The following is a 22,884-nucleotide window of genomic DNA, read 5'->3' as shown; positions in this document are numbered from 1 at the left end:
GCGGCGGCGGCGGCGAGCGCTCAGGGAAGCAGGCCCCAGGCCGCGTGCGGCGGGCCGGCGGGCGGGGGGCAGCTGAGCTGTGGCCCGGAGCCTCGCACCGCCCGGAGCCGGCGGCGGGCGGAGGCGGCAGGAGGAGGCGGCAGCTGCAGGAGTAGCGGCGGCGGCGGCGGCGGCGGCGGCGGCATCTCCTCCTCACATGACCCCACTGTTTGTCCCCGTGATCAGCGCAAGCGGCTCCCGTGTCTCCTCCGTCCCCTCCTGCCGCGCGGCGTGAGCGCCGGGCTCGGGCCCCCCCGGCCGCCCGCCCCCTCCCCTCCCTCCCCTCCCCTCCCCCCCGCCCCCCCCATGGACATGCTGGACCCGGGTCTGGATCCCGCTTCCTCGGCCACCGCTGCTGCCGCCGCCAGGTAAGCGCGCCGACAGCTCGCGCCCCTCCGCGCGCCCTGGGCCCCGGCCCCTCGAGCCCCGCGCGCAGGGGCCGCCATGATCCCGAGCGGCCTCTGGGCCCGGCTCAAAATGGAGGCCGCGGGGAGGGGATCCGGGCGGCCGGGGCTCGGCAGCGGTGCTGACCCTAGCGGGGGCCGGGCCTGGAGGGCGGGCGGCGGGCCGCTGCGCCCCGGCGAGGGGTGCGGGCCTCGCTGACCCCGGGCCCTGCCCCTGGTGTGCCCCCGCAGCCACGACAAGGGACCCGAGGCCGAGGAGGGCGTTGAGCTGCAGGAAGGTGAGTGTTTGCGGGGGCCACGGGGGCTGCGGCCCGCGCCGGGGTTGCAGGCCGGGGACGCCGGGAGGCCCCGCGCGCCCGCTGAGCGTGCCCCCTGCCCTGCTGCCCCCACAGGCGGGGACGGCCCGGGGGCTGAGGAGCAGACGGCGGTGGCCATCGCCAGTGTCCAGCAGGCGGCGTTCGGCGACCACAATATCCAGTACCAGTTCCGTACAGAGAGTAATGGAGGCCAGGTGAGGCGGCCGTGGGCCGGGAGCCCGGAGGGCCAGCGCCGGGGTGAGCTGAGGAAGGGCAGACGCGTGCGGCGGGACAGGGAGAGGCTCCGACCTGTCCCCCACTCGGGCCCCAGCGTCGGTCTCGTCGCTCTGCCGCCCCCTGCAGGTGACATACCGCGTAGTCCAGGTGACTGATGGTCAGCTGGACGGCCAGGGCGACGCGGCCGGCGCCGTCAGCGTCGTGTCCACCGCTGCCTTCGCGGGGGGGCAGCAGGCTGTGACCCAGGTGGGTGTGGACGGGGCAGCCCAGCGCCCCGGCCCTGCCGCTGCCTCTGTACCCACAGGTCCCGCAGCACCCTTCCCGCTGGTAGGTGGCCCGCGACTTATGGGGAGGGGCTGGGGAGGGGGAAGGCCCAGGGGGTGGGGTGTGTGACACACACATGATGTTCTCTGGGCTGGCCGGCTGTGTAAGGTCTGGTCAGAGTTTTGCACAGGCGTTGGATAGGGTCTTTTGGAGTTACTTTTCATTGCAAAACTGGAAAACTTCTTAGAGGAAAGAGTAGAGCTAATGATGGTTGAATGGTGTCAGAGACGAGATTCTGTACAGAATGGCACACACAGTAGGCTACGCCCTTGCCTCACCGTATAGTAAACAAACACCGATACCAGTAACAAAGATGGCATAGCAGGGGTGGCTAAGGATGGCCTATGTGTACTCCTCCCTAGGCTGTAATTCAAAATCCATTCAGCAATGGTGGCAGCCCGGCGGCCGAAGCTGTCAGCGGGGAGGCACGATTTGCTTATTTTCCAGCATCCAGTGTGGGCGATACCACAGCTGTGTCTGTTCAAACTACAGACCAGAGCCTACAGGCCGGAGGTAAGGGGAAGGAAGGGTTCTGAGGTAAAGCTAGGGAAACCATTTAAGCAGTTCCAGCTTGACCCATTACTGATGTTCGCTGCACATTCCCTGCAGGCCAGTTCTATGTCATGATGACACCCCAGGATGTGCTTCAGACAGGCACACAGAGGACAATTGCACCCCGGACACACCCCTATTCTCCGTATGTGCCAGTCCCATTGTTGGAGCCAGAGGGAAGGGAGGGTTTCAGGGCTGGTCAGCATACAGCAGGAGTGGGGTATGGGTTTTATGAGCTTCTGCTTCGGAAGTATCAGTTTAAATTTTTTTCATCTATTTCCACCCTCTCTTCACGGGGATTTGCTTTGAAAGATAACTGTGAAGAGCTAACCCAATGGTAGCCTAGCATTCTGCGAAGCCCTGGGTTCAATCCCCAGTACCTTAAAAACAAAGGTGTTTGTCAAGTCTGATAGCTTGGTAAATGCTGTCGTTTCCCCTTCTGCTTTAGGAAAATTGATGGAACCAGAACTCCTCGAGATGAGAGAAGAAGAGCTCAGCACAATGAAGGTAAGGATGGCGGAGTGCTCCTGGGTGCCTTGAGCCCATTGCCTGACATGTCCAGATGCTGGAGACGTGCATGCTGAGTGGTTAGGTCAGTGCTGATTGGCGGAGGACGGCAAGATGTTGGGAAAGATGGAGGGCGTGCATTCAGTTTGGCCAGATATTTCCTCTTGCCCGCCTATGATTTTGATTTGATTTGTTGGCCATCCTCTTGAAGTGGTGGACCCCAGATCTGCACATGGGGTTTGACCTCATGAGCAGGCTTCCATTTCTACCTGGGCAGCCTCTGGCCAGCTGAAGCCAGAGCCTCCTACCCTTCCCGGAAGCTCCATGTTCCACCCTGAGGTCTTTTGTCCTTTAGTGCTGTCCTTTGGTCTCCCAGCCTTGATAGGTCACCACTGCTAAGCACATAGCAGCCCTCAGTGTAAGGTAGTTCTAATACCCAAACAGCCATCACTCAACAAATATTTACTGACCCTGGATCCCAGGCAGGGCAGGGCAACACAGCACAGGCCCTGTGCCAAGTCTGCAGCCTGGCCTAGGGAGTCCGTCAGAATTGTGAAGGACAGCTTGTGGCTAAGGGATTGCTAACGTGCTGAAGTGAGGTCACCCCAGGAAGATTTTTCCAAGAACTTGGCCAGTAGAGGGACACACAGGCTGATGAAGAGTCAAGTTCTTTCAAGGGGATTGTTTGCTTGTTGCTAAACTTCTGTGCACACTCTTTAAGAATGAGCCAGGGTGAAGCCTCAGATGTCTAGACAAGGCCCTAAGACTTAGGAGTGCTTTGATGTCAATGGTGGGGGCCACTGCTGTTCTAAGTGGCAAGTTCAGACTTTCAGCCAATAAGTACATACCTATACCAGCTCCCCATCTAGACCTCAAGTACACAGAGAGACAAGGTCTGGACTCTCACCACTCCTTGGTAGGAGACAAGCTGCACATATTGCCATGTGCCCCCAGCATGCCGGAGTACTGGAGGAGAGGAAGCTAAGCAAGAGGAGCAGACTTGTCAACACGAGCTTCAGAGGCCTCTCTCGGGGATCTGGGGACAGCACAGACAAGTGTCTAGGCCAGGGGCAGACACACTTTTAAGTTTGAGGAAGAGCAGAATGGGGAAGGGAAAGAGGAAGCTTCATCCTAGTGCTGAGGGGAAACCTACCAGGCTGGCTCACGCGGGGTCTCTAGGAGCTCTTCCCTAATTGGTTTTCCTGATCCTGGGGATGTAGTCTGACCACGGGGAAACCCTCATGGGGCCTGTGTGTGGATGCAAACTGATAGGATGATGAGGAACCGAAACCCAAGAAGTCTGTATTAGTCCTGTATCTGGGAAGGGAGAGGCCTGGTCTGAGGTGTCGGGATTCAGAGGATGGGCATACGGAGCCAGATTCGGGGGGATCTGCTAGGTTGAGGCCTAATGCCTAGGTCAGGTGGCTTTGAAGGAAAGGGTAAACTGAGCCTTGAGGTTGTTTTGGATGTGATTTGGGGACAGTTAGATGTTTCTCTAGTGGGTTATTCAGGCTGTGACAGCTCCTCCACCCAACTCAGGTCTGGTTTTCCATCTTTGCAGCTGTGTTGTCTGATGTAAATGATAGTAACACAACCCTCAGTTTCCACAAACCCTGGCCTCACTGCAGCTGCCCGCCTCGGAGTGGCCTCAGGCTGTGGCAGCCTGGCTAGCAGGCCGGGAAGGGTCACTGTGCCTCACCCGGGGTTGTTTTTCACCCATAACCTCGCCTCTCAGTCCAACCCTCTGGCGTCTAACCTGTAAAAGGTTTGAACCTCCACCTACCTGTCCTCCGTCCTCCTTGGAGCTTGGCAGTCTAGCCTACCAGGCTGGCCCCATTGAAGGTCACCTGTGACAACGTCATTGCCAAATCTTCTAGCTTCTTTTCCAGTCTGAGCTCCACACATCTGCTGTGACTGCTAGCCTCACCCCACCTCCACCCTTGGGGATGTTCATTGTTTGTCCCTCCCTCCATCCCTGCAACAGCCTGATATTCCTCACAGGCTTTCCAGGCTGAGCCTGAGGGTCACCGCAAGGTCCCTGGGCTGTCTTTACAGAGAGGTTCTCATAAATGAGGAGCAGCATGGAGTGTTTCTTAAGGCCTGGGCCTGAGTTCTTTTCCATTTATTGTAAGCGCCGGCCGCAGGTGCACCGAAGCTCTAGTTGTCACACCCCTAACATCCCCGGCACCAGAGTCTTTTGTTCCTTTTATCCAAAAAGGTGATAGTTGCTTCTTCCCATCCTCTTGGGGCTTGGCGCGGTCCAAAAGATGCAGTTTTTACTTCCTGGTCATCTGAAATTGCCACTCAGAATCTTGGCATGTCTAGCTGTCCATGAGACTTCTCATACCTGTGTTGTCCTTATAGCACACACTGCCTGCCTTCCTGAGAGGCCCCAAAAATGCTCCCTGCCAGAAACAAGGCAGGGTGACTTTCAGAGCTCTACCCTTTCCTTCCCAGGGCTCTGTGCTGACAAGAGTCTCCATGTAGCTTCTCCGTCTTTTTCCCCTGTGGTTTTTCTGTAGGGTGGGTTGCAGAGGGTACTAGCAGGGGCCTGAGGAAACTGCACATTTGTACCAAGGGACCTGTCGGGAGCCTGAATGAAAGGGGTGGCTGGGGAGCCTGTTGTTAATGGTGATAGCAGTGCAGGTCTTGCCATGAAACCTGTCTTTAAGTGCTGGGCTGGACAGCTCTTTCTGCTTTATTGGTTTTCACTGTAAGAGGGTCCTGCTTGGGTTCTTCATTATGGTGGTGCATGGGGTTTTGCCTTGTGGTTTGTTTTGTTTTGAGTTCTTTGTTTATGGCGCTGGGACTATAACCTAGGGCCTGGAGCATGCTAAGAAAGTGCTCTGCCAGCAACTATACCCCTAGAGTCTCACTGTTTATCCGGACTGATCTTGTACTTAGAAGCCTCCTGCTTCCGCCTGCCTAGTAGCTGGGATTACCAAATCTTTCTTTTAAAAGATGAATATCATGGTATGCTCTTGTAATCTCAACACTGGTGAAGCTGGGGCAGAATCCAGCTGGGCTGCATAGGAAGACACTGTCTTAAAGAAAAAATAAACGAACAAACCTTTTCCTGATGCAAAACCAGAGCTACAGACTTCTGACTGTAGACTTCAGGCCCATTTGGACAAATAGGTTTTTTTATTCTGTTTTGTTTTTTTTGTTTTGGTTGTTTTTCTAATTTGATTCTCGCTCTCTTTTTTTCTTGTAATAAATTATTATTTATATTCACTTTATATCTAGACCACAGTCCCCCTCCCTCCTCTGCTCCCAGATCCCTCTTGGCAGATCACACACACACACATTGCCCCTCCTTGGGTACCACCCCACCCTGGGGCATCTAGTCCCAGCAGGACTACATCCTCTCTCATTGAGGCCCAACCAGGCAGTTCAGGTAGGGGGAAGGGACCCAAAGGCAGAGAACAGAGACCAAGACAGCATCCCCCCCCCCCCCGCCCCCTACACACACACTTGTTAGGAGGCCCGCCTGAAGACCAAATTGCACATTTGCCACAAATGTGTAGGGGATCTAGCTCCATGCTCCCTAGTTTGTAGCCCAGGCTCTGAATTCCCATGGTCCCAGGTCAGTTGACTCTGGGTCTTCCTGTGGTATCCTTGACCCCTCTGACTTGCTCACTTCTATCCCCTACTCTTCCACAAGACTCCCCAAACTCCACCTGATGAGTGTGGCTCTCTGCATCTGCCTCCATCCACTGCTGGATGAAGTCTCTCAGGAGACAGTTATGCTAGGCTGCTGTCTGCAAGCACAAGAGTATCATTAGTAGAGTTAGTTAGTTAATTAGACTCTCTCACATGGGATGGGTCTCAAGTCAGGGCAGTCATTGGATGACTGTTCCCTCAGTCTCTGCTCCATCTTTATCCCTGCACATCTTGTAGGCAAGACAAATTTTGGGTTAAAGGCTTTATAGATAGATGTCCCCCTGCCTCTTCTGGAAGTCCTGCCTGGCTACAGGAAGTGGCCCTTTCGTCTCTACATCCCTCTCTGGTAGGAATCTCAACTAGAGTCACCCCATAGACGCCCTGCATTCTCCCAACGATTCCCATTCTCGCTCCCAGCCCTTGCCTGCCCACTCCTCTCCCCACACCTGACTGCCTCCTTGCCCCCTCTCCTACCCAGTTCTCTCTTTCCATCCACCTCCAATGACCATTTCATTTCCCCGTGTGAGTGAGATTCACACATCCTTCCTTGGGACCTCCTTATTATCCAGTTTCTTCTGGTCTGTGGATCATAGCTTAGTTATCCTGCACTTTATGGCTAATGTTCACTTATCAGTGAGTACATACCGTGCATGTCTTTCTGACTCTGGGTCACCTCACTCAGGATGATGTTCTCAAGTTCCATCCATTGTCTGCAAAGTTCATAATGCCTTTGTTTTCAGTAGCTGAGTAGTACTCCATTGTGTAGAAGTGCCACACTTCCTTTCTCCACTCTTCAGGTGCGGGACATCTAGGTGGTTTCCAGTTTCTGGCTATTGCAAATAAAGCTGCTATGAACACATGTGAGCAAGTGTCCCTGTGGTATAGTAGAGCATCTTTTGGGAATATGCCTAGGAGTGGAGTAGCTGGGCCTTGAGGTAGAATTATTCCCCGTTTTCTGAGTAACTGCCAAATTGATTTCCAAAGTGGTTGCACAAGTTTCACTCCCAACAGCAATGTAGGCGTGTTCCCCTTGCTCCACATTTCACCAGCATCTGCTGTCCCTCAAGTTTTTGATCTTAGCCATCCTGACTGGTGTGAGGTGGAATCTCAGGGTCATTTTGATTTGCATTTCCCTGATGACTAAGGATGTTGAACATTTCTTTAAGTGCTTCTCAGCCATTCAAGATTCCTGTTGAGAATTCTCTTTTAGCTCTGTACTTCATTTTATAATTGGTTTATTTGGTTTGTTGATGTCTAATTTCTTGAGTTGTTTCTGTCAGATGTAGAGTTGGTGAAGACCCTTTCCCAACCTGTACACTGCCGTTTTGTCCCAGCTGGCAGAGTTGTTTGCCTTACAGAAGCTTTTCAGTTTCATGGGATTGAGCAAATGTTGATATTATCATTTATATCAAAATATTTTCCAGTTCTGTGATTTTCTCTTTGACCCTAGGTTGTTCAGGAAGCATGTTGCCCAATTTGCAGACATGTAGTAGAGCTCTGGATCTCATTTTTGTTTGATTTCTCAGTTCTCTGTAGTCAGAACACAGCAGACATGGTTCCAGTTCTTTGAGAAACTTAACCTGGGCTCTGTGAGAGGACAAGCCTGGAGAAGGAGCCACGTGAACCATGGTGGGTGGTACCTGCCGCTGTGAAAGGGCCTCTCCTCTACAGGGAGGCAGCTTGACTGAGGGAGCCAGGGGGACCCAGCCTCCTATTTTCTTGCTTTTCTTGGTGATGGAGAGAGGCGTGCTAATGGCTCCTGCTCCTGCTCTTCCTTTGGTCCTGGAAGGTTGTGCTATGAGGTGTGGGGGTTGGTTGGTTTGTTTGTTTTAGAAACAGTTTTTCTATATGGCCTTGGCTATTTTAGAACTTATTCTGTAAAGCAGACTGGTCTCAAACTCACCAATATCCGCCCTGCATCTGCCTCCTGAGTTATAAGATTAAAGGTGTGTGCTACCACACATGGCTGTGAGAAGTGTTTTAAGTGCTTTTTTCTAACTACAGCGCTTCTCTGATCTAACTGGCTTCTGCTGGTCCAGCTTGTCCTAATGGTTTTTACAAGCCAGGGACCTAACAATGTTACCACCTGGACACAGGCTATGAACACACACATACACACACACACACACACACACACACACAAGTGTTTATTGTCTTTCCTGTGGTCCTGATCTTACTTTCCATCTGCCTTCAGGTCCCTTCTCTCTGAAACCCAAGTATTTCTTGTCTCTGGGAATTCTGATTGTGGGCTGTATCCAGAAAGCATTGCTGCACCCTGCCCTTCTTTGGGCATGTGTACTGTAGGTACAGGGTCCCTATTGTATATCACTTCACAGTGGCATCATGAGTACCAGCCAGGACAGAGCCAGGATTGAGTCCACTGGATGCAGCCACACACCTCTACATTTTGCAAAATTAAATGTACACAAAGGAACTCTGCCTTGCACATCTACTCTTAGCCTGAGGGTTGAGGTGTGTCTGTCAGAGGAAGGTCCTGCCTGGGGCCCAAGCCCTAGAAGAGAGGAAGGTGGAGAACTACTCAGTGAGGCCTGTAGAACCCTAGAGATAGAGCACCCAGCAAGGGACTACAGTGGGTGTGCTTCTAGGCCTTGACTAGACTCAACTATGCTGCTGCAGTCCTCCACCAAGTTCCCAAAGGATGGTTCCAACTTGGTGGTGACATAAGTGAGTTAGCCCAGAGCATAGTGGACACATACCACAGCACTTATGAATTCAGCATGACCAAGTTGTTGTCAGGACATTGGAAAGATGGCACAGGAAGAATCATTGCTGTGAAAAGGATAGGGCAGAGGAGAAATATGAAGTCACTAAGGCCAAATTGGGAGGCACCTGACAGAGTGACCAAGCAGAGGCAGTAGGCTCCACCTGTTCCCAGACCCTGAAGTCCCTTAAGGGAATGGGCAAGGTGTGAGGACAGTTCTGAAGAGAGAGGTGACTGCCCTCACCCACCCCTCTCACTTAAGGCTGGGCCAATTTTCCACTTTTCCCGACCTCATGAGGAAATGCCACTTGCTGTTTCCCACAGCCCATCAGGCTCAGGGCCCAGCTCCCCTCAGACGTAGCCAGCCACTGCAGCCCTCCTGACAAGAGGATGGAGGGCTATGAGATTTGGGGTGCCAGGTCTTGTATATCCCAGCAGTAGGAGGACTGTGCCTGGGGGTGATGCAGGGCTGGGAAGCCTTGCTAGAGCGAGCTGTGGAACTGGCTCCAGTCAGGAGGCTCCTGGCAGGTCTCCTGAGCATACAACAAGCCAGAGGAAAGCACAGCTGTCTGCCAGACAGTTGTCACTCAGCATAGCTAACAGTAAGAGGTATGGCCTCTAAGGTATGGTGTTCACATTCCTGGGCGAGGTGAAGTCCCCTGGGTCAGGGACTCGGGCATAGCTCTTGTATGGAGACTGGAGCTTGCCAAGGCTGTGGAGAAGGATTTGAAACAGGGGCGAGCCATCGTCGGATTTTCACATTAAAGATGAAAAGGAGCTGGGATGGAGCTCAGTTGGTAAAGTGTGGCCTTCCTTCCCAGCACTGAGTAAAACTTCGCAATGGTGGCTGCTTAAGGAATGTAAGAAGTTCAGATCACCCTTGGCTACATACTTTGTGCCCGACCTGCCCTACATGACACAATTCCCAAGGGAACAAAAAAATAAAAAAGAATGAAAAAAGCAAAATTAGAGAAGCCAGAGTTTGTGAACAAAGAGAAATGAGACATAAGGGTTACAGGGGCCGTGGGGGTGCTGGATCCTGCATAGGGGGTGATATACAAGTTCCAGACCTACATTTTCAGTCTATGGTGTGACACTGTGTGCAGCAGTCCTCGTGGCTTTCTGTCCTGACAGCATGGCACTTGAGGGTTGCCACTTGACTGGGCTCCTCAGGAAGCAGTGTGGCCCATGAGGAGACAGCAGCCGGGGTCCTCGCTTAGCAACATGACTGGGCAGCCTATGCCATCCTAGTTTCAGTGAGTCTGTCCATAGAATGCTGATTTTACTGTTTTCCTGCAGTGGAACGGAGAAGGAGGGACAAGATCAACAACTGGATCGTCCAGCTTTCCAAAATCATTCCAGATTGTCATGCAGACAACAGCAAGACAGGAGCAGTAAGTGTCCTCAGTCTCTTCCAGAAGTCGGGCACAGGAGCCGAGCTGTTCTGTCCTCCTGACTCTTGTCTGCCCTCCACTCCAGAGTAAAGGGGGCATCCTGTCCAAGGCTTGCGATTACATCCGGGAGCTACGCCAGACCAACCAGCGCATGCAGGAGACCTTCAAGGAGGCAGAGCGGCTGCAGATGGACAATGAGCTCCTCAGGCAGCAGGTGGGTACAGGCCTGGAATCCACGGGGGCCCAGTGTGCCAAGGCCTAACCCTGGCTCCCGTGTCCCCCATGGTGCCTGCAGATCGAGGAGCTGAAGAATGAGAATGCCCTGCTTCGAGCCCAGCTACAGCAGCACAACCTGGAAATGGTGGGCGAGAGTACCCGGCAGTGATGCCCGCCGGCTCACCCTTCAGCTGCTGTCGGCCTCTGCTGCCCCTCCCCCAGCCCTTAGCACAGAGAGGGAGATGCCCCTCCCCAAGCTGCGTTTTTTTATAGTAGATTTTTAACAAAAACAAGGAGACATAATGCATTTCTGTTGATACGTTGCCCACTACCCTCCTCCATGCGAAAACGATGCCCACCTGCCCATCTGTCCATCAGCCTCCCTTCTCGGTCCTCACCAGCCCATCACTTATAGTGGGCTCATCAGGAGGAGCAGGGGAGGAGGACAGAGGCCCCGCTGCCCGCTGCCTCCTTGGTCTCTAGAGGTATTGAGACAGGGTGCTCATGGGAAGGAGGGAGCTTTGGGGATGCGGGCCTTCCCTGGGGCTTGGACCTTTGCAGGGAGGCCATGCCCGCCACCCCTCTTGTTCTGGATCCCTGCTCCCCTCTGGGTGTGTGGGTGTGTGTGTACGTTTGGGTGTGTGTGTATGCGCGTGTGTGCGTGTGTGTGTTTTAATTTTCTTTATGGAAAATGGACAAAAAATAGAGAGAGAGGTATTTAACTGCAATAAACTGGCCAGTGTGGCCCCGCCTTGTCTGTCTGTGTGTCCATGTTGGGCATGGGGTTGGGTAGGGTTCCTAGGGTCTCCCTGATATCTAAGCTACAGTTATACTGTAGCTGTGTGACAATGGCTGGGGGCATTAACTGAGGCCCTGGGGTGCTGATTAGGGGTGTGGGAGCTGAGGTCAAGGACATACCCCTGCTGTTAGAGGGGAGGCTGGAGTATCCCTGGGCTCTGGGGCTGAAGCCCTCCCTCTGTACCAGCCAATGATGAGGGCTGGCCTTGAGCCCCCCACCCCCAAGAGAGGGCAGATGGCCAGAAAGCCAGGCTTGGCCCGGCAGTCTGTCGCCTCAAATTGTAGCTCTGGCGCCTGTGCTGTGACCCTTGTGGCCCTTGGCTGATGATGAAACCTGTCCTGAGAAGCCACAGTGATGGTTGGCGGGGTCGGGGAATACCATCATGTCCCCAAGAGATTGGCTCACCATTCCCAGGATGGAGGCCTGCGCGTCAGGTTCCCTTTGCTACACTTTGTACCTTGCCTCAATCTAAGTACTCCTGTTGGCCCCTGGTGTCTTGAGAACCCTGTCTCGAGCTGGAGAGATGGCTCATCAGTTAAGAGCACCTGCTGCTCTTCCATAGGTCCTGAGTTCAATTCCCAGCAACCACATGATGGCTCACAAACCTCTGTAATGGGATCCGATGCCCTCTTTAGTGTGTCTGAAGACATCGACCGTGTACTCATATAAATTAAGTAAATAAAACTTAAAAAAAAAAATGAACCCTGTCTTTGGCCTTACCACTTCCAAAAGTCCTCTTTGAGGAAGCATGTGGAACACATGAACAGCCCAATGAGCAGCAACAGAGGGGTAGAAGCCTTCCCAGGTTCTGGACAGAACTGACTGGATGCTCCCTGTGTAACTCAGGAATGCCGTCCAGTAGTTTATCTCTGGAGTCAAAGTTTGATAATATCTCAGGCTGCTCATACCAAGGGGTCCAGGTAATAGAAAGAGCACCACACAGGCTTTAGTAGTACTCCAAGAACTAGCTATAAAAGCCCTGGTGTAGGCTGTGTACCAATCTCTGTGGTATATGTTGTCCAAGTGGCATGGGGAGGTTCTGGCATAATCCCACTGCACTTGGAGCTGAGAGGGGGCACAGTCTGTTCCTGCTAAGCCAAGTGTCACACAATACTGTGTCCCCTGTGCTTAGAGGGAAACCATTTGAGGAATACATCGTCAAGCCAGACCCCTGCATCAGTGACTGGAAGGCAACTTTCAGCATAAACAACTGTAGAGCCCAGGAGGGAGTAGGCAGCCACTTAGAGGCCAAGTAGCACCAGCTGTTAACACAAAAGTGAGTTGGCACCGGTGGTAAAGACACAGAATCAGTACTCACTGCCATGTGAAACCAGTGTGTTTTTTATACACGAGCTTGTGAAATGCATTGGCTCTGCCTATGATTAGTGACTGCTGCCTCGGGAGGCAGAAGGGGAATCCAACATGACAGCTACATCATATGGTCTTCACAGTGGTCTCCACGGTGGACTCCAGGGCTAATGCTGACACAAACTCATGGGCCTAAAATGCTGGGATGCACCCTGCACATGTGTACGACATTGCTGGGTCCTTCTGAGAAACCCAGTGAGTAACAGCCATACTGAAGGCACTGATAGGGGTAAAGGTACAGTTCTTCCACTCACCAATCCAATCACTGTTTAGGGGAAAGAAGGGGAATTTTTCTGAGAGCCACAGTGTGACATCACAGGTGGCTGGCTGCAGGCTTGTGTCCCTGGTTCTGTCTGCCCCACCCTCTGGATGCACCTCTGCTGGCTGTAGGTGACACAACCCTGTCCCCTGTCACTGTTCCCGCTTATCTCTCCCGCCTGTTTGGCGCCACTATTTTCTTGGAAATGAGTCAGAGCAAAATGGGGGTGGGTGAGGCGCAGGTGACCCTCCTCCCACTAGTCCCATAAAAAGGACTGGGACTGGCTCCTAGACAGCCACCACACAAGTCCTTAGACTGCACAGCAGAACAGAAGGCATGATGGCACTCAGCACTCGGACCCAGGCTGCCTGTCTCCTGCTTCTCCTCCTTGCCAGCCTGAGCAGCACCACCTATCTCCATCAACAGGTGAGCACCCCAGGCCCATTGTGGTGGGAGAGCCAGGTCCCAGGCAGGCAGGAGCTGCTCACCACTGAGTAGTTAGAATGGCTCAGGAGTGATGGCAGCTGCTGACAAGGAAGAGGGTGGTCCTTAGTGGGAGCTGGGAAGCTGCACAGGTGTCCTTGAATAGCTACTCTGTTGTCCTACTGTGGAAAATGAAGCATGGTGGGAGCCAAACAAAAGTGTTCCTTGGCTGTCCCACCCCGTCAGGGCATTCTTTAAGCAGCCTTTACATGAGTATTTTATAAAGAATTACTGTGGATAGTACAAAAGACAATGGGCAGAAAAACTCTAATGAGGAAGGACCAGAGGTGGGGCTAAGAGGCTGACAGCCAGGCAAAGTATTCTATGAGAAAATGATACAGAAGTCGGGCAGTGGTGGCACATGCCTTTAATCCCAGCATTTGGGAGGCAGAGGCAGGTGGATTTCTGAGTTTGAATCCAGCCTGGTCTACAAAGTGAGTTTCAAGACAGCCAGGGCTACACAGAGAAATCCTGTCTGAAAAAAAAAAAAAAACAAAAAAAGAAAAAAAAAATGATACAGAAGGGTCTGGAGAGATGGCTTAGCTGTTAGGAACATTTGATGCTTGTGCATAGGACCTAGAGTCAGTTCCCAGCACCCATGTGGTGGATCACAACCATCCTGAACTCTACTTCCAGGGTACCTGATGCCTTCTGCCCTAGATGGCAGTCAGCAGTAAGCATGCATATGATACACATAGGCACTCAAGGCAATCACAAGACCCTTGGGGACTGTAGGGTCTGATAAGTGAAGCCAGTGTTGGCAATAAAGGGCTGTAGAGGTTCTGCTGTGCCGAGCTTTGTGGACAGCTGTGCAGATGATGATCTGTCCTGGAAAGCCACAATCCAGATGAATGTGCTATAAGCCTTTGTGCTATGGGGTGACCTGGTTATAAGAGATAAGATGCAGGGAAAACTGTCCGGAGTGTGCAAAAGCAAAGAAAGTGGGTGCTTTTAGGAGCATCCAAGGAATGGTGAGGGGACACAGGGCAGTAGGAGCCCTTCTAGAAATTCTGTCTAAGCACAGTCCCTAAATCTCTGGGGAGAAGCTGGCAGAGAAAAGTCAGGAAGCTATGCCGGGTACTCCACAAGATTCAATACCTCTTCTGCTTTCACAGATGAGACAGACTACAGAGCTGCAGCCTTTGCACGGGGAAGAAAGCAGGGCAGACATTGCGGTAAGAGCATCTGGGACTCCCTCCCTGATCCCCAGCCTCTCCCATGCCCAAGCTAGGCTGCTTACCTCTCTTTCTTTACACAGATACCAATGCAGAAGAGAAGGAAGAGAGACACCAACTTCCCCATCTGCATCTTCTGCTGTAAATGCTGTAACAATTCCCAGTGTGGTATCTGTTGCAAAACATAGCCTAGAGCCACATCCTGACCTCTCTACACCCCTGCAGCCCCTCAACCCCATTATTTATTCCTGCCCTCCCCACCAATGACCTTGAAATAAAGACGATTTTATTTTCAAACCTAGGTGTCTAGGTTTTTTACCCTTTTTTTTTCTTGCCAAAGAAATGGACTTTTTGCAAGCCCTGCTGAGGACAGGCACTGAGCTGGGTTTACAGGTCTATGTACAATGAGGCTGCTGGAACGCTGGGGAACAGCATTTCTTGTCTGTTCTTCACTTTGCTTCTTATTTCAAAAGATCTGGAGTTTATGTAGCAGCCTGGAAGGAACCTGAAAAGACTTTCCTTAGTCTTTTTCTGTCTTTCATTCTTCTTAAAAGTTTTTTACAAATGTGTGTATGCATGTGTGTGTGTGTGTGTGTGTGTGTGTGAGAGAGAGAGCACATGGAAGAGCCAGAGTAGCCCCAGCTGATATGAAACTTGCTTTGTCAAACTCAGAGATCATTTGCCTTTGCCTTCTAAGTCTTGGAATTTAAGGTGTGTGCTATATCTGCCATCAGTTTATCTTTCCTGGTTTTTTGGATGTTTGTTTGTTTGTTTGTTTGTTTGTTTTGAGACATGGTTTCTCTGTATAGCCCTGGCTGTCCTGGAACTCACTCTGTAGACCAGACTGGCCTCGAACTCAGAAATCTGCCTGCCTCTGCCTCCAGAGTGTTGGGATTAAAGAGGTGTACTACCACGCCCGGATCCTTTCTTTTTATTGATTTATATTTAATTCTGTGTGTGTATGTATGTATATGTTTGTATATACATGTGTGTGTGTGTGTGTGTGTGTGTCTGTGTGTATCTGTGTCTGTGTGTGTGCATGCTTGTGCACGTTTTGGTTTTTGATACAGGGTCTCTCCCTGAACCTGGAACAAATACCCCATAAACTGTATAAGCATGACTCTAGGATCAATCTGTCTCTGTCACAGCTTTGTAATGTGGATGCTAGCACTCAGCCTACACAGCAAGTAATTTACCCACTGAGCCTTCTTTCAATCTACACTTAATAGGGACACTGATACACAATTCCCTATCGTCCCGGCTTGTACAATTTCAACAGCCCTAATGATGAGAAAAAACATTGGTCACTTGGCCTCTGTTGGATCCTGGAAGAGATATATTAGTCTAAATACATGACAACTGGGAGCTGGCCACCATGTCCAGAGGCATGCAAAGAAGGACTTCTAATTTTGTCACGATAGTCTGGAAAGCCTGTTTGTGAGATATACTAGTACTTTAAATATTAGCAACTAAGCCAGGTATTGTAGTTCAAACCAGTAGCAATGACATTAAGGAGTTCTTCTATCAAGTGCTCTTCTGTCCCCCGAGGACTGATAATCAAACGCAGGCCTCACATAGAACAGCCAGATACTTACACAACTGACATACACCCTAAGCAAGGAGAGAGAGATTTATTTATTTATTTATCTATCTATCTATTTATTTATTGTAGGCAGGGTCTTGTGTAATCTAACCTGGTCTTGGACTCCCTAAGTAGCCAATGATGACCTTAAACTTCTATCTTTCTGCCTCTACCTCTTGAGTTCCGGGATTATCAGCTAGCTTTCGTGCAGTGCCTCGACACACACCCAGGGCCTCTTGATTTCTAGCAACCGCTCTACCATCTCTATCCCTATATCTTTATCCCTGGTTTGTGTTTGAGAAAGGGTCTCCCTCTATATGTATCCCAGGCTGGCTTTTCAAAACTTGCTGCAATCCTCCTGCCTCAGAACAACTAGAATTCAAAAAGTCTATCTTTGGGACCAACTTAACCAAACTAGAAGCCAGCAACTACCTCCCCACCACATCCTTTTACATCAGAGGCTGATCATCAGAGGAAGCTGAAAAGAACAAAGACACCCCACCTTTGCCTACTCTTTTACAACCTTGAAACTTGGTTTCAAGGACACCCTGGTTTCTCTTGGTGGCTTTGTTTAATGGAACAAACATGGGCTTGATTGGGCACTGTCAAACCAGAGGTGCTGATCATAAGGCTAAGGCTGTTAGGGTTGAGTCCAGAGACAAGGAGCATACACATTATGGCAGAAGCAAACCCTCCCCCAACAACAACAATGAGGTCATAGCCCCTGATTATATGCGAAGACACTCACACATAGCACAACCCATGTTCTGGAAAATATTGGACCTTATGAAGAGCTCAGCCCCCTGGCTTGCTCCACTCCCTATCTTGCTCTGCCCCCTGACTTGCTCCACCCCCTGTCTTGCTCCACCCCCTGATTGCTCCACCCCCTATCTTGCTCTGCCCCCTGGCCCTTTCACACTCTTCAGAAGTCCCTCTCCTCTCACTTACAGTTTTAGGATATGACTTGAGTATTTCAGAATGAAGGTGATCCAGAGAAGCCAGTCAGTCACCCCTGGGTGAATACCGGTCACCATATTACCTAGATTCGCAGTTTGCTCAACCCACTGGAAGGTCCTTTTTCTTAAGACTCAAGCAGCCTGGGAGTTGTAGGAGACAAGGGCCAGAAGCAAGTTAGGGGGGTCCTGAATGAAGTCAGAGGGGCATGGAGAAGACCCTGCTATGGTCAGCTTGGCTCTCCACAGCACTGGTGGGTGCTTCTGCCTGTTGAACTCAGTCAAGGAGAAGAGTGTAGATTTGTTTTGAAAACTAACAAAATGCTCCCAAATGTGAACAATCAGTACAGACAAGGGGGAAGAAAAGGTCTCTCTCACTCCTTATTTTGTTTTGAAAATAGTTTCACTGTAGCCCCAGCTGTCCTGGAACTTGCTAGTAGATTAGGGGGCTGGAGAAATGACCCAGCAGTGAAGAGCCTGTACTGTTCTTCCAGGGTCTGGAGTCAGGCTTCCAGCATCCAGGTCAGGCAGCTCACAGCCACCTCTAACTCCAGCTCCAGGGTGTCTGAAGCCATCTCCTTTGAAACTCCTCTGCCAAGAGGGCATAGTGTAGGAAGAAGGAAATGTACAGACTGAAGCCCAGGAGAAGAAAGATAAGGCCGAGGGAGATTAGCTTGTGCACCTGCGAAGGCTGGAGGAGCAGGCATAAGGGATGTTAAGACCAGGAATCTGAAGGCCAAGGGCTGCTTCAGGTTGTTGGACCCTCTGCTACTGTTGGTAATAAGTCTCAGTGCATCTGAGACGTCATCACTGTTCTTGCTGAGACCACCCGAGAGACTGACTTCCTTCCTCACAACCAAAACAGTCCTGCTGGCCCTCTGCCCTGCACTGCGGGATTCTGGAGTCGTTCTGTTCTCACTTGTGGCCGAGTTTAACTTATGTATAATAAACCCTCTTCCTCACTGTCTCAAAAATAAAAGGGAAAGAAGAGAAGAGAAGAGAAGAGAAGAGAAGAGAAGAGAAGAGAAGAGAAGAGAAAGGGAAGGGAAGAGAAAAGAAGAGAAGAGAAGAGAAAAGAAAGGGAAGGGAAGAGAAGAGAAAAGAAAGGGAAGGGGAAAGGGAAAGGGAAAGGGAAAGGGAAAGGGAAAGGGAAAAAGAAAGGGAAAGGGAAAGGAAAGGGGAAGGGAAGGGGAAAGGGAAAGGGAAAGGGAAAGGGAAAGGGAAAGGGAAAGGGAAAGGGAAAGGGAAAGGGAAAGGGAAAGGGAAAGGGAAAGGGAAGGGAAGGGAAGGGAAAGGAAAGGGAAAAAGGAAAGGGAAAAAGGAAAGGGAAAAAGGAAAGGGAAGAAAAGGAAAGGAAAGAAAAGGAAAGGAAAGAAAAGAAAAGGAAAGAAAAGGAAAGGGAAAAAGGAAAGGGAAAAAGGAAAGGGAAAAGGAAAGGAAAAAGGAAAGGGAAAAAGGAAAGGGAAAAAGGAAAGGGAAAAGGAAAGGGAAAAAGGAAAGGGAAAAAGGAAAGGGAAAAAGGAAGAGGAAAGAAAAGGAAAAGAAAAGGAAAAGGAAAGAAAAGGAAAGAAAAGAAAAGAAAAGAAAAAAAGAAAAGAAAAGAAAAATGAAGTAGGGCAGTGGAGGTCTGCCTTTGAAGGTTCCTGGTCTTCTAAGATTGATGGTGGTGACCAACCATTCACAGGGACCTCTGAGACCATAAGCTAAAACCTATCCTTCCTCCGGTTAGCTGTCATCAGGGGTATTCTGTCACATCGGCCGTAGTGACCACTATATAGCATTACTGATTACACTCAATACCTATGGAAATTCCTCTCTCACTTCTGGACACAGTTCTCCAGAAGGTCCTAGAAGTGAGGATATGAAGGAGAGGGATTACAGTTTTAGTGTTCAAGCCTGGGTAGTGGTGGTGCACACCTTTGAACTAAGCATTCAAGAGGGATAGTCATGCAGGTCTCAGAGTTCCAGGCCAGCATGGTCTTCAGAGTGAGTTCTAGGCCTGCCAGTTCTACACAGAGAAACCTTATTTCTTGAAACAAACAAAACCAAAACAACAACTTTGGTGTGTATCAAGGGTGGATCTTATACAAACCTATTCAAATGTTTACTGCTGAGCCCCAGCCCAGCGTTTCCCATTCAGTAGATGGGCGAGGCATAGAAGTTGTTGGTTTTGAGAAAAGGTCTCAGTCTGTATTCCTGGCTAGCCTGGAACTCACTATGTACACCAGGTTGGCTTCCAATTTATATTGATCCTCCTGCCTGTACATATTGACTACTGAAGTTAAAGGCTTGCGCTGCCATGTTCGGCTTGCTTTATTTTGTTTTATAGGGTTTCTTTTTCATTTTCGTTCCGATGTGTATTTGTATGAGTATCTGCAGCATGTGTGAAGGCGCCTTCAGAGAGCAGAAGGCGGCACTGCGTTCTCTGGAGCTGGAGCTACAGGAGGCTGTGAACTGAATAGCTAACGTGGGCACTGGGAACTGAACTGGAATTCTGTGGAAGAGTGTTACATGCTCTTAAGCACCGCACCACACACACACACACGCACCACACACACACACACACACACACACACACACACACACACACACACACACCCCACAAGTGTTTATTGTCTTTCCTGTGGTCCTGATCTTACTTTCAATCTGCCTGGGGTCCCTTCTCTCTGAAACCCAAGTATTTCTTGTCTCTGGGAATTCTGATTGTGGGCTGTATCCAGAAAGCATTGCTGCACCCTGCCCTTCTTTGGGCATGTGTACTGTAGGTACAGGGTCCCTATTGTATATCACTTCACAGTGGCATCATGAGTACCAGCCAGGACAGAGCCAGGATTGAGTCCACTGGATGCAGCCACACACCTCTACATTTTGCAAAATTAAATGTACACAAAGGAACTCTGCCTTGCACATCTACTCTTAGCCTGAGGGTTGAGGTGTGTCTGTCAGAGGAAGGTCCTGCCTGGGGCCCAAGCCCTAGAAGAGAGGAAGGTGGAGAACTACTCAGTGAGGCCTGTAGAACCCTAGAGATAGAGCACCCAGCAAGGGACTACAGTGGGTGTGCTTCTAGGCCTTGACTAGACTCAACTATGCTGCTGCAGTCCTCCACCAAGTTCCCAAAGGATGGTTCCAACTTGGTGGTGACATAAGTGAGTTAGCCCAGAGCATAGTGGACACATACCACAGCACTTATGAATTCAGCATGACCAAGTTGTTGTCAGGACATTGGAAAGATGGCACAGGAAGAATCATTGCTGTGAAAAGGATAGGGCAGAGGAGAACTATGAAGTCACTAAGGCCAAATTGGGAGGCACCTGACAGAGTGACCAAGCAGAGGTAGTAGGCTCCACCTGTTCCCAGACCCTGAAGTCCCTGAAGGGAACGGGCAAGGTGTGTGGTCAGTTCTGAAGAGAGAGGTGACTGCCCTCACCCACCCCTCTCACTTAAGGCTGGGCCAATTTTCCACTTTTCCCGACCTCATGAGGAAATGCCACTTGCTGTTTCCCACAGCCCATCAGGCGCAGGGCCCAGCTCCCCTCAGACGTAGCCAGCCACTGCAGCCCTCCTGACAAGAGGATGGAGGGCTATGAGATTTGGGGTGCCAGGGTCTTGTATATCCCAGCAGTAGGAGGACTGTGCCTGGGGGTGATGCAGGGCTGGGAAGCCTTGCTAGAGCGAGCTGTGGAACTGGCTCCAGTCAGGAGGCTCCTGGCAGGTCTCCTGAGCATACAACAAGCCAGAGGAAAGCACAGCTGTCTGCCAGACAGTTGTCACTCAGCATAGCTAACAGTAAGAGGTATGGCCTCTAAGGTATGGTGTTCACATTCCTGGGCGAGGTGAAGTCCCCTGGGTCAGGGACTCGGGCATAGCTCTTGTCTGGAGACTCTATCTTGCCCAGTCTGTGGAGGAAGATTTTAAACAGGGGTAAGCCATCATCAGATTTTCACATTAAAGATGAAAAGGAGCTGAGATGGAGCTCAGTTAGTAGAGTGTGGCCTTCCTTCCCAGCACTGAGTAAAACTTCGCAATAGTGGCTGCTTAGAGAATGGAGGCAAGCAGGTCAGAAGTTCAGAATCATCCTCGGCTACATAGTTTGAGCCAAGCCTGGTCTACATGAGACTATTTCCAAGGGGACCAAAAAAAAAAAAAGAAAAGCAAAATTAGAGAAGCCAGAGTCTGTGGACATAGAGAATGAGCCATAAGGGTTACAGGAGCCGTGGGTGTGCTGGATCTTGCATAAGGGGTGTTTTAGTAAGGGTTTCAATTCCTGCACAAACATCATGACCAAGAAGCAAGTTGGGGAGGAAAGGGTTTATTCAGCTTACACGTCCACAGTGCTGTTCATCACCAAGGAAGTCAAGACTGGAACTCGAGCACGGCAGGAAGCAGGAGCTGATGCAGAAGCCATGGAGGGATGTCCTTTACTGGCTTGCTTCCCCTGGCTTGCTCAGCCTGCTCTCTTATTGAACCCAAGACTGCCAGCCCAGAGATGGCACCACCCACAAGGGGCCTTTCCCCCTTGATCACTAATTGCGAAAATGCCTTACAGCTGGTCTCATGGAGGTACTTCCCCAACTGAAGCTCAACCCCAGCCTGTGTCAATTTGACACATCAAACCAGCCAGTACAATTGACCCCTTGTCAACTTGACACACAAACACATCACTAGTAAGCCTCAACTCTTAGTTCTTATTCATCCCCAAGATCTAAACAACTTTAAAAGTCCCACAGTCTTTACATATCAAAAGTTCAATCTTTTAAAAAAATCCATTTTCTTTTAAAATTCAAAGTACCTTAAAATTCAGTCTCTTAACTCTAGGCTTCACTAAAAAAACTTCCTTCAAGAGGGAAAAACATCAGGGCACAGTCACAATCAAAAGCAAAAATTAAACTCCAACTGTCCAATGTCTGTGATCCAACTCACGATGCTCTGGGCTCCTCCAAGGGCTTGGGTCACTTCTCCAGCCATGCCCTTTGTAGCACACACCTTGTCTTCTAGGCTCCAGCTACCTGTACTCCACTGCTGCTGCTGTCCGTGGTGGTCATCTCATGGTACTGGCATCTCCAAACACTGCTATCTTCCGCAATAACTAGGCTTCACCAACAGCCTCTCATAGGCTCTCTTCATGGTGCCAAGCCTCAACTCCTTTGCATGACCCCTTCAGTCCTGGGCCATCAACTGCAACTGAGGCTGCACCTTCACCAATGGCCTTCCGTGGCCTCTCACAGTGCCTAGCCTCAGCTGCTCTGTGTGATCCCCTCATGCCTTCAAAAACAGTACCACCTGGGTGACTCTTACACATTACCAAGTCCTGCTGCGGCACGAGGTACAACTTTGGTTCTCTCTGGAACACAGCCTCGGTGCTCTCAGAAAACACTTCCAAGAAGATGTCACCTCAATGATGCTGGTCTCTGCTTAATCACCGCTAATTTCTTAGCTCCAGCTAACCAGAATCAATAGTCCCAGTAAGGAAAAGTTTTCACTTTAGTAGTTCTGGTATCTTGTTAATCACAGCTGATTCTTCAGCCCCAGCTAAACAGAACCACAGAATCTTCACAATCCAAAATAGCAATGGCCCTGAAAAGAGTCTTTAATTTTCCCTCTGAGATTTCACAAACCAGACCTCCATCTTCTGCACTGTTCTCAACATTAACATCCAAGCTCCTACACAACGTCTGACAGAGCACTTAATACCGATCTTCTAGCCCAAAGTTCCAAAATCCTTCCACAGTCCTCCCCAAAACATGGTCAGGTTGTCACAGGAATACCCCACTATGCTGGTACCAATTTGTCTTAGTCAGGGTTTCTATTCCTGCCCTGTTGGGAGCCGCGCCCACATTCGCCGTTACAAGATGGCGCTGACAGCTGTGTTCTAAGTGGTAAACAAATAATCTGCGCATATGCCGAGGGTGGT

At 50.6% G+C, this 22,884-nt stretch overlaps 2 protein-coding genes across 3 annotated transcripts; both read left to right on the top strand.

Moving 5' to 3' along the window:
- The first annotated feature begins 151 nt into the window (after nt 1-151).
- Usf2 (upstream transcription factor 2) lies at nt 152-11,855 on the top strand. 2 transcript variants are annotated; one of them, NM_011680.2, is made up of 10 exons: nt 300-407; nt 675-721; nt 836-954; nt 1,103-1,303; nt 1,663-1,813; nt 1,910-1,997; nt 2,301-2,359; nt 10,044-10,138; nt 10,224-10,352; nt 10,434-11,855. In NM_011680.2, exons 1-10 carry the CDS (start codon nt 346-348, stop codon nt 10,521-10,523), a joined length of 1,041 nt encoding a protein of 346 aa, NP_035810.1. In that variant the 5' UTR covers nt 300-345; the 3' UTR covers nt 10,524-11,855. The 2 variants fall into 2 exon arrangements, with proteins under 2 accessions (XP_006539796.1, NP_035810.1); XM_006539733.4 differs by lacking the exon at nt 1,103-1,303 and having other exon boundaries at nt 152-407; nt 10,434-11,108.
- Nucleotides 11,856-13,073: 1,218 nt separating this feature from the next.
- Nucleotides 13,074-14,735, top strand: Hamp (hepcidin antimicrobial peptide). The gene is made up of 3 exons (NM_032541.2): nt 13,074-13,206; nt 14,379-14,438; nt 14,522-14,735. The coding sequence occupies exons 1-3, from the start codon at nt 13,120-13,122 to the stop codon at nt 14,624-14,626; spliced, it is 252 nt and encodes an 83-aa protein (NP_115930.1). The 5' UTR covers nt 13,074-13,119; the 3' UTR covers nt 14,627-14,735.
- Nucleotides 14,736-22,884: the final 8,149 nt, after the last annotated feature.

Source organism: Mus musculus, chromosome 7 (assembly GCF_000001635.26).
Source record: "Mus musculus strain C57BL/6J chromosome 7, GRCm38.p6 C57BL/6J".
NCBI classification, from domain to species: domain Eukaryota; kingdom Metazoa; phylum Chordata; class Mammalia; order Rodentia; family Muridae; genus Mus; species Mus musculus.
Note: the sequence above shows the minus strand (reverse complement) of the source record. Positions and strands in the feature narration are given on the sequence as shown.

What these genes read in the sequence shown, in the direction of transcription:
- Hamp (NM_032541.2), top strand. Translation starts at nt 13,120, where the DNA reads ATGGCACTCAGCACTCGGACCCAGGCTGCCTGTCTCCTGCTTCTCCTC. An exon ending in CCACCTATCTCCATCAACAG is followed by an intron (nt 13,207 to 14,378) that starts GTGAGCACCCCA and finishes CTGCTTTCACAG; the next exon opens with ATGAGACAGACTACAGAGCT. An exon ending in AAAGCAGGGCAGACATTGCG is followed by an intron (nt 14,439 to 14,521) that starts GTAAGAGCATCT and finishes TTCTTTACACAG; the next exon opens with ATACCAATGCAGAAGAGAAG.
- Usf2 (NM_011680.2), top strand. Translation starts at nt 346, where the DNA reads ATGGACATGCTGGACCCGGGTCTGGATCCCGCTTCCTCGGCCACCGCT. An exon ending in ACCGCTGCTGCCGCCGCCAG is followed by an intron (nt 408 to 674) that starts GTAAGCGCGCCG and finishes GTGCCCCCGCAG; the next exon opens with CCACGACAAGGGACCCGAGG. An exon ending in CGGACACACCCCTATTCTCC is followed by an intron (nt 1,998 to 2,300) that starts GTATGTGCCAGT and finishes CTTCTGCTTTAG; the next exon opens with GAAAATTGATGGAACCAGAA.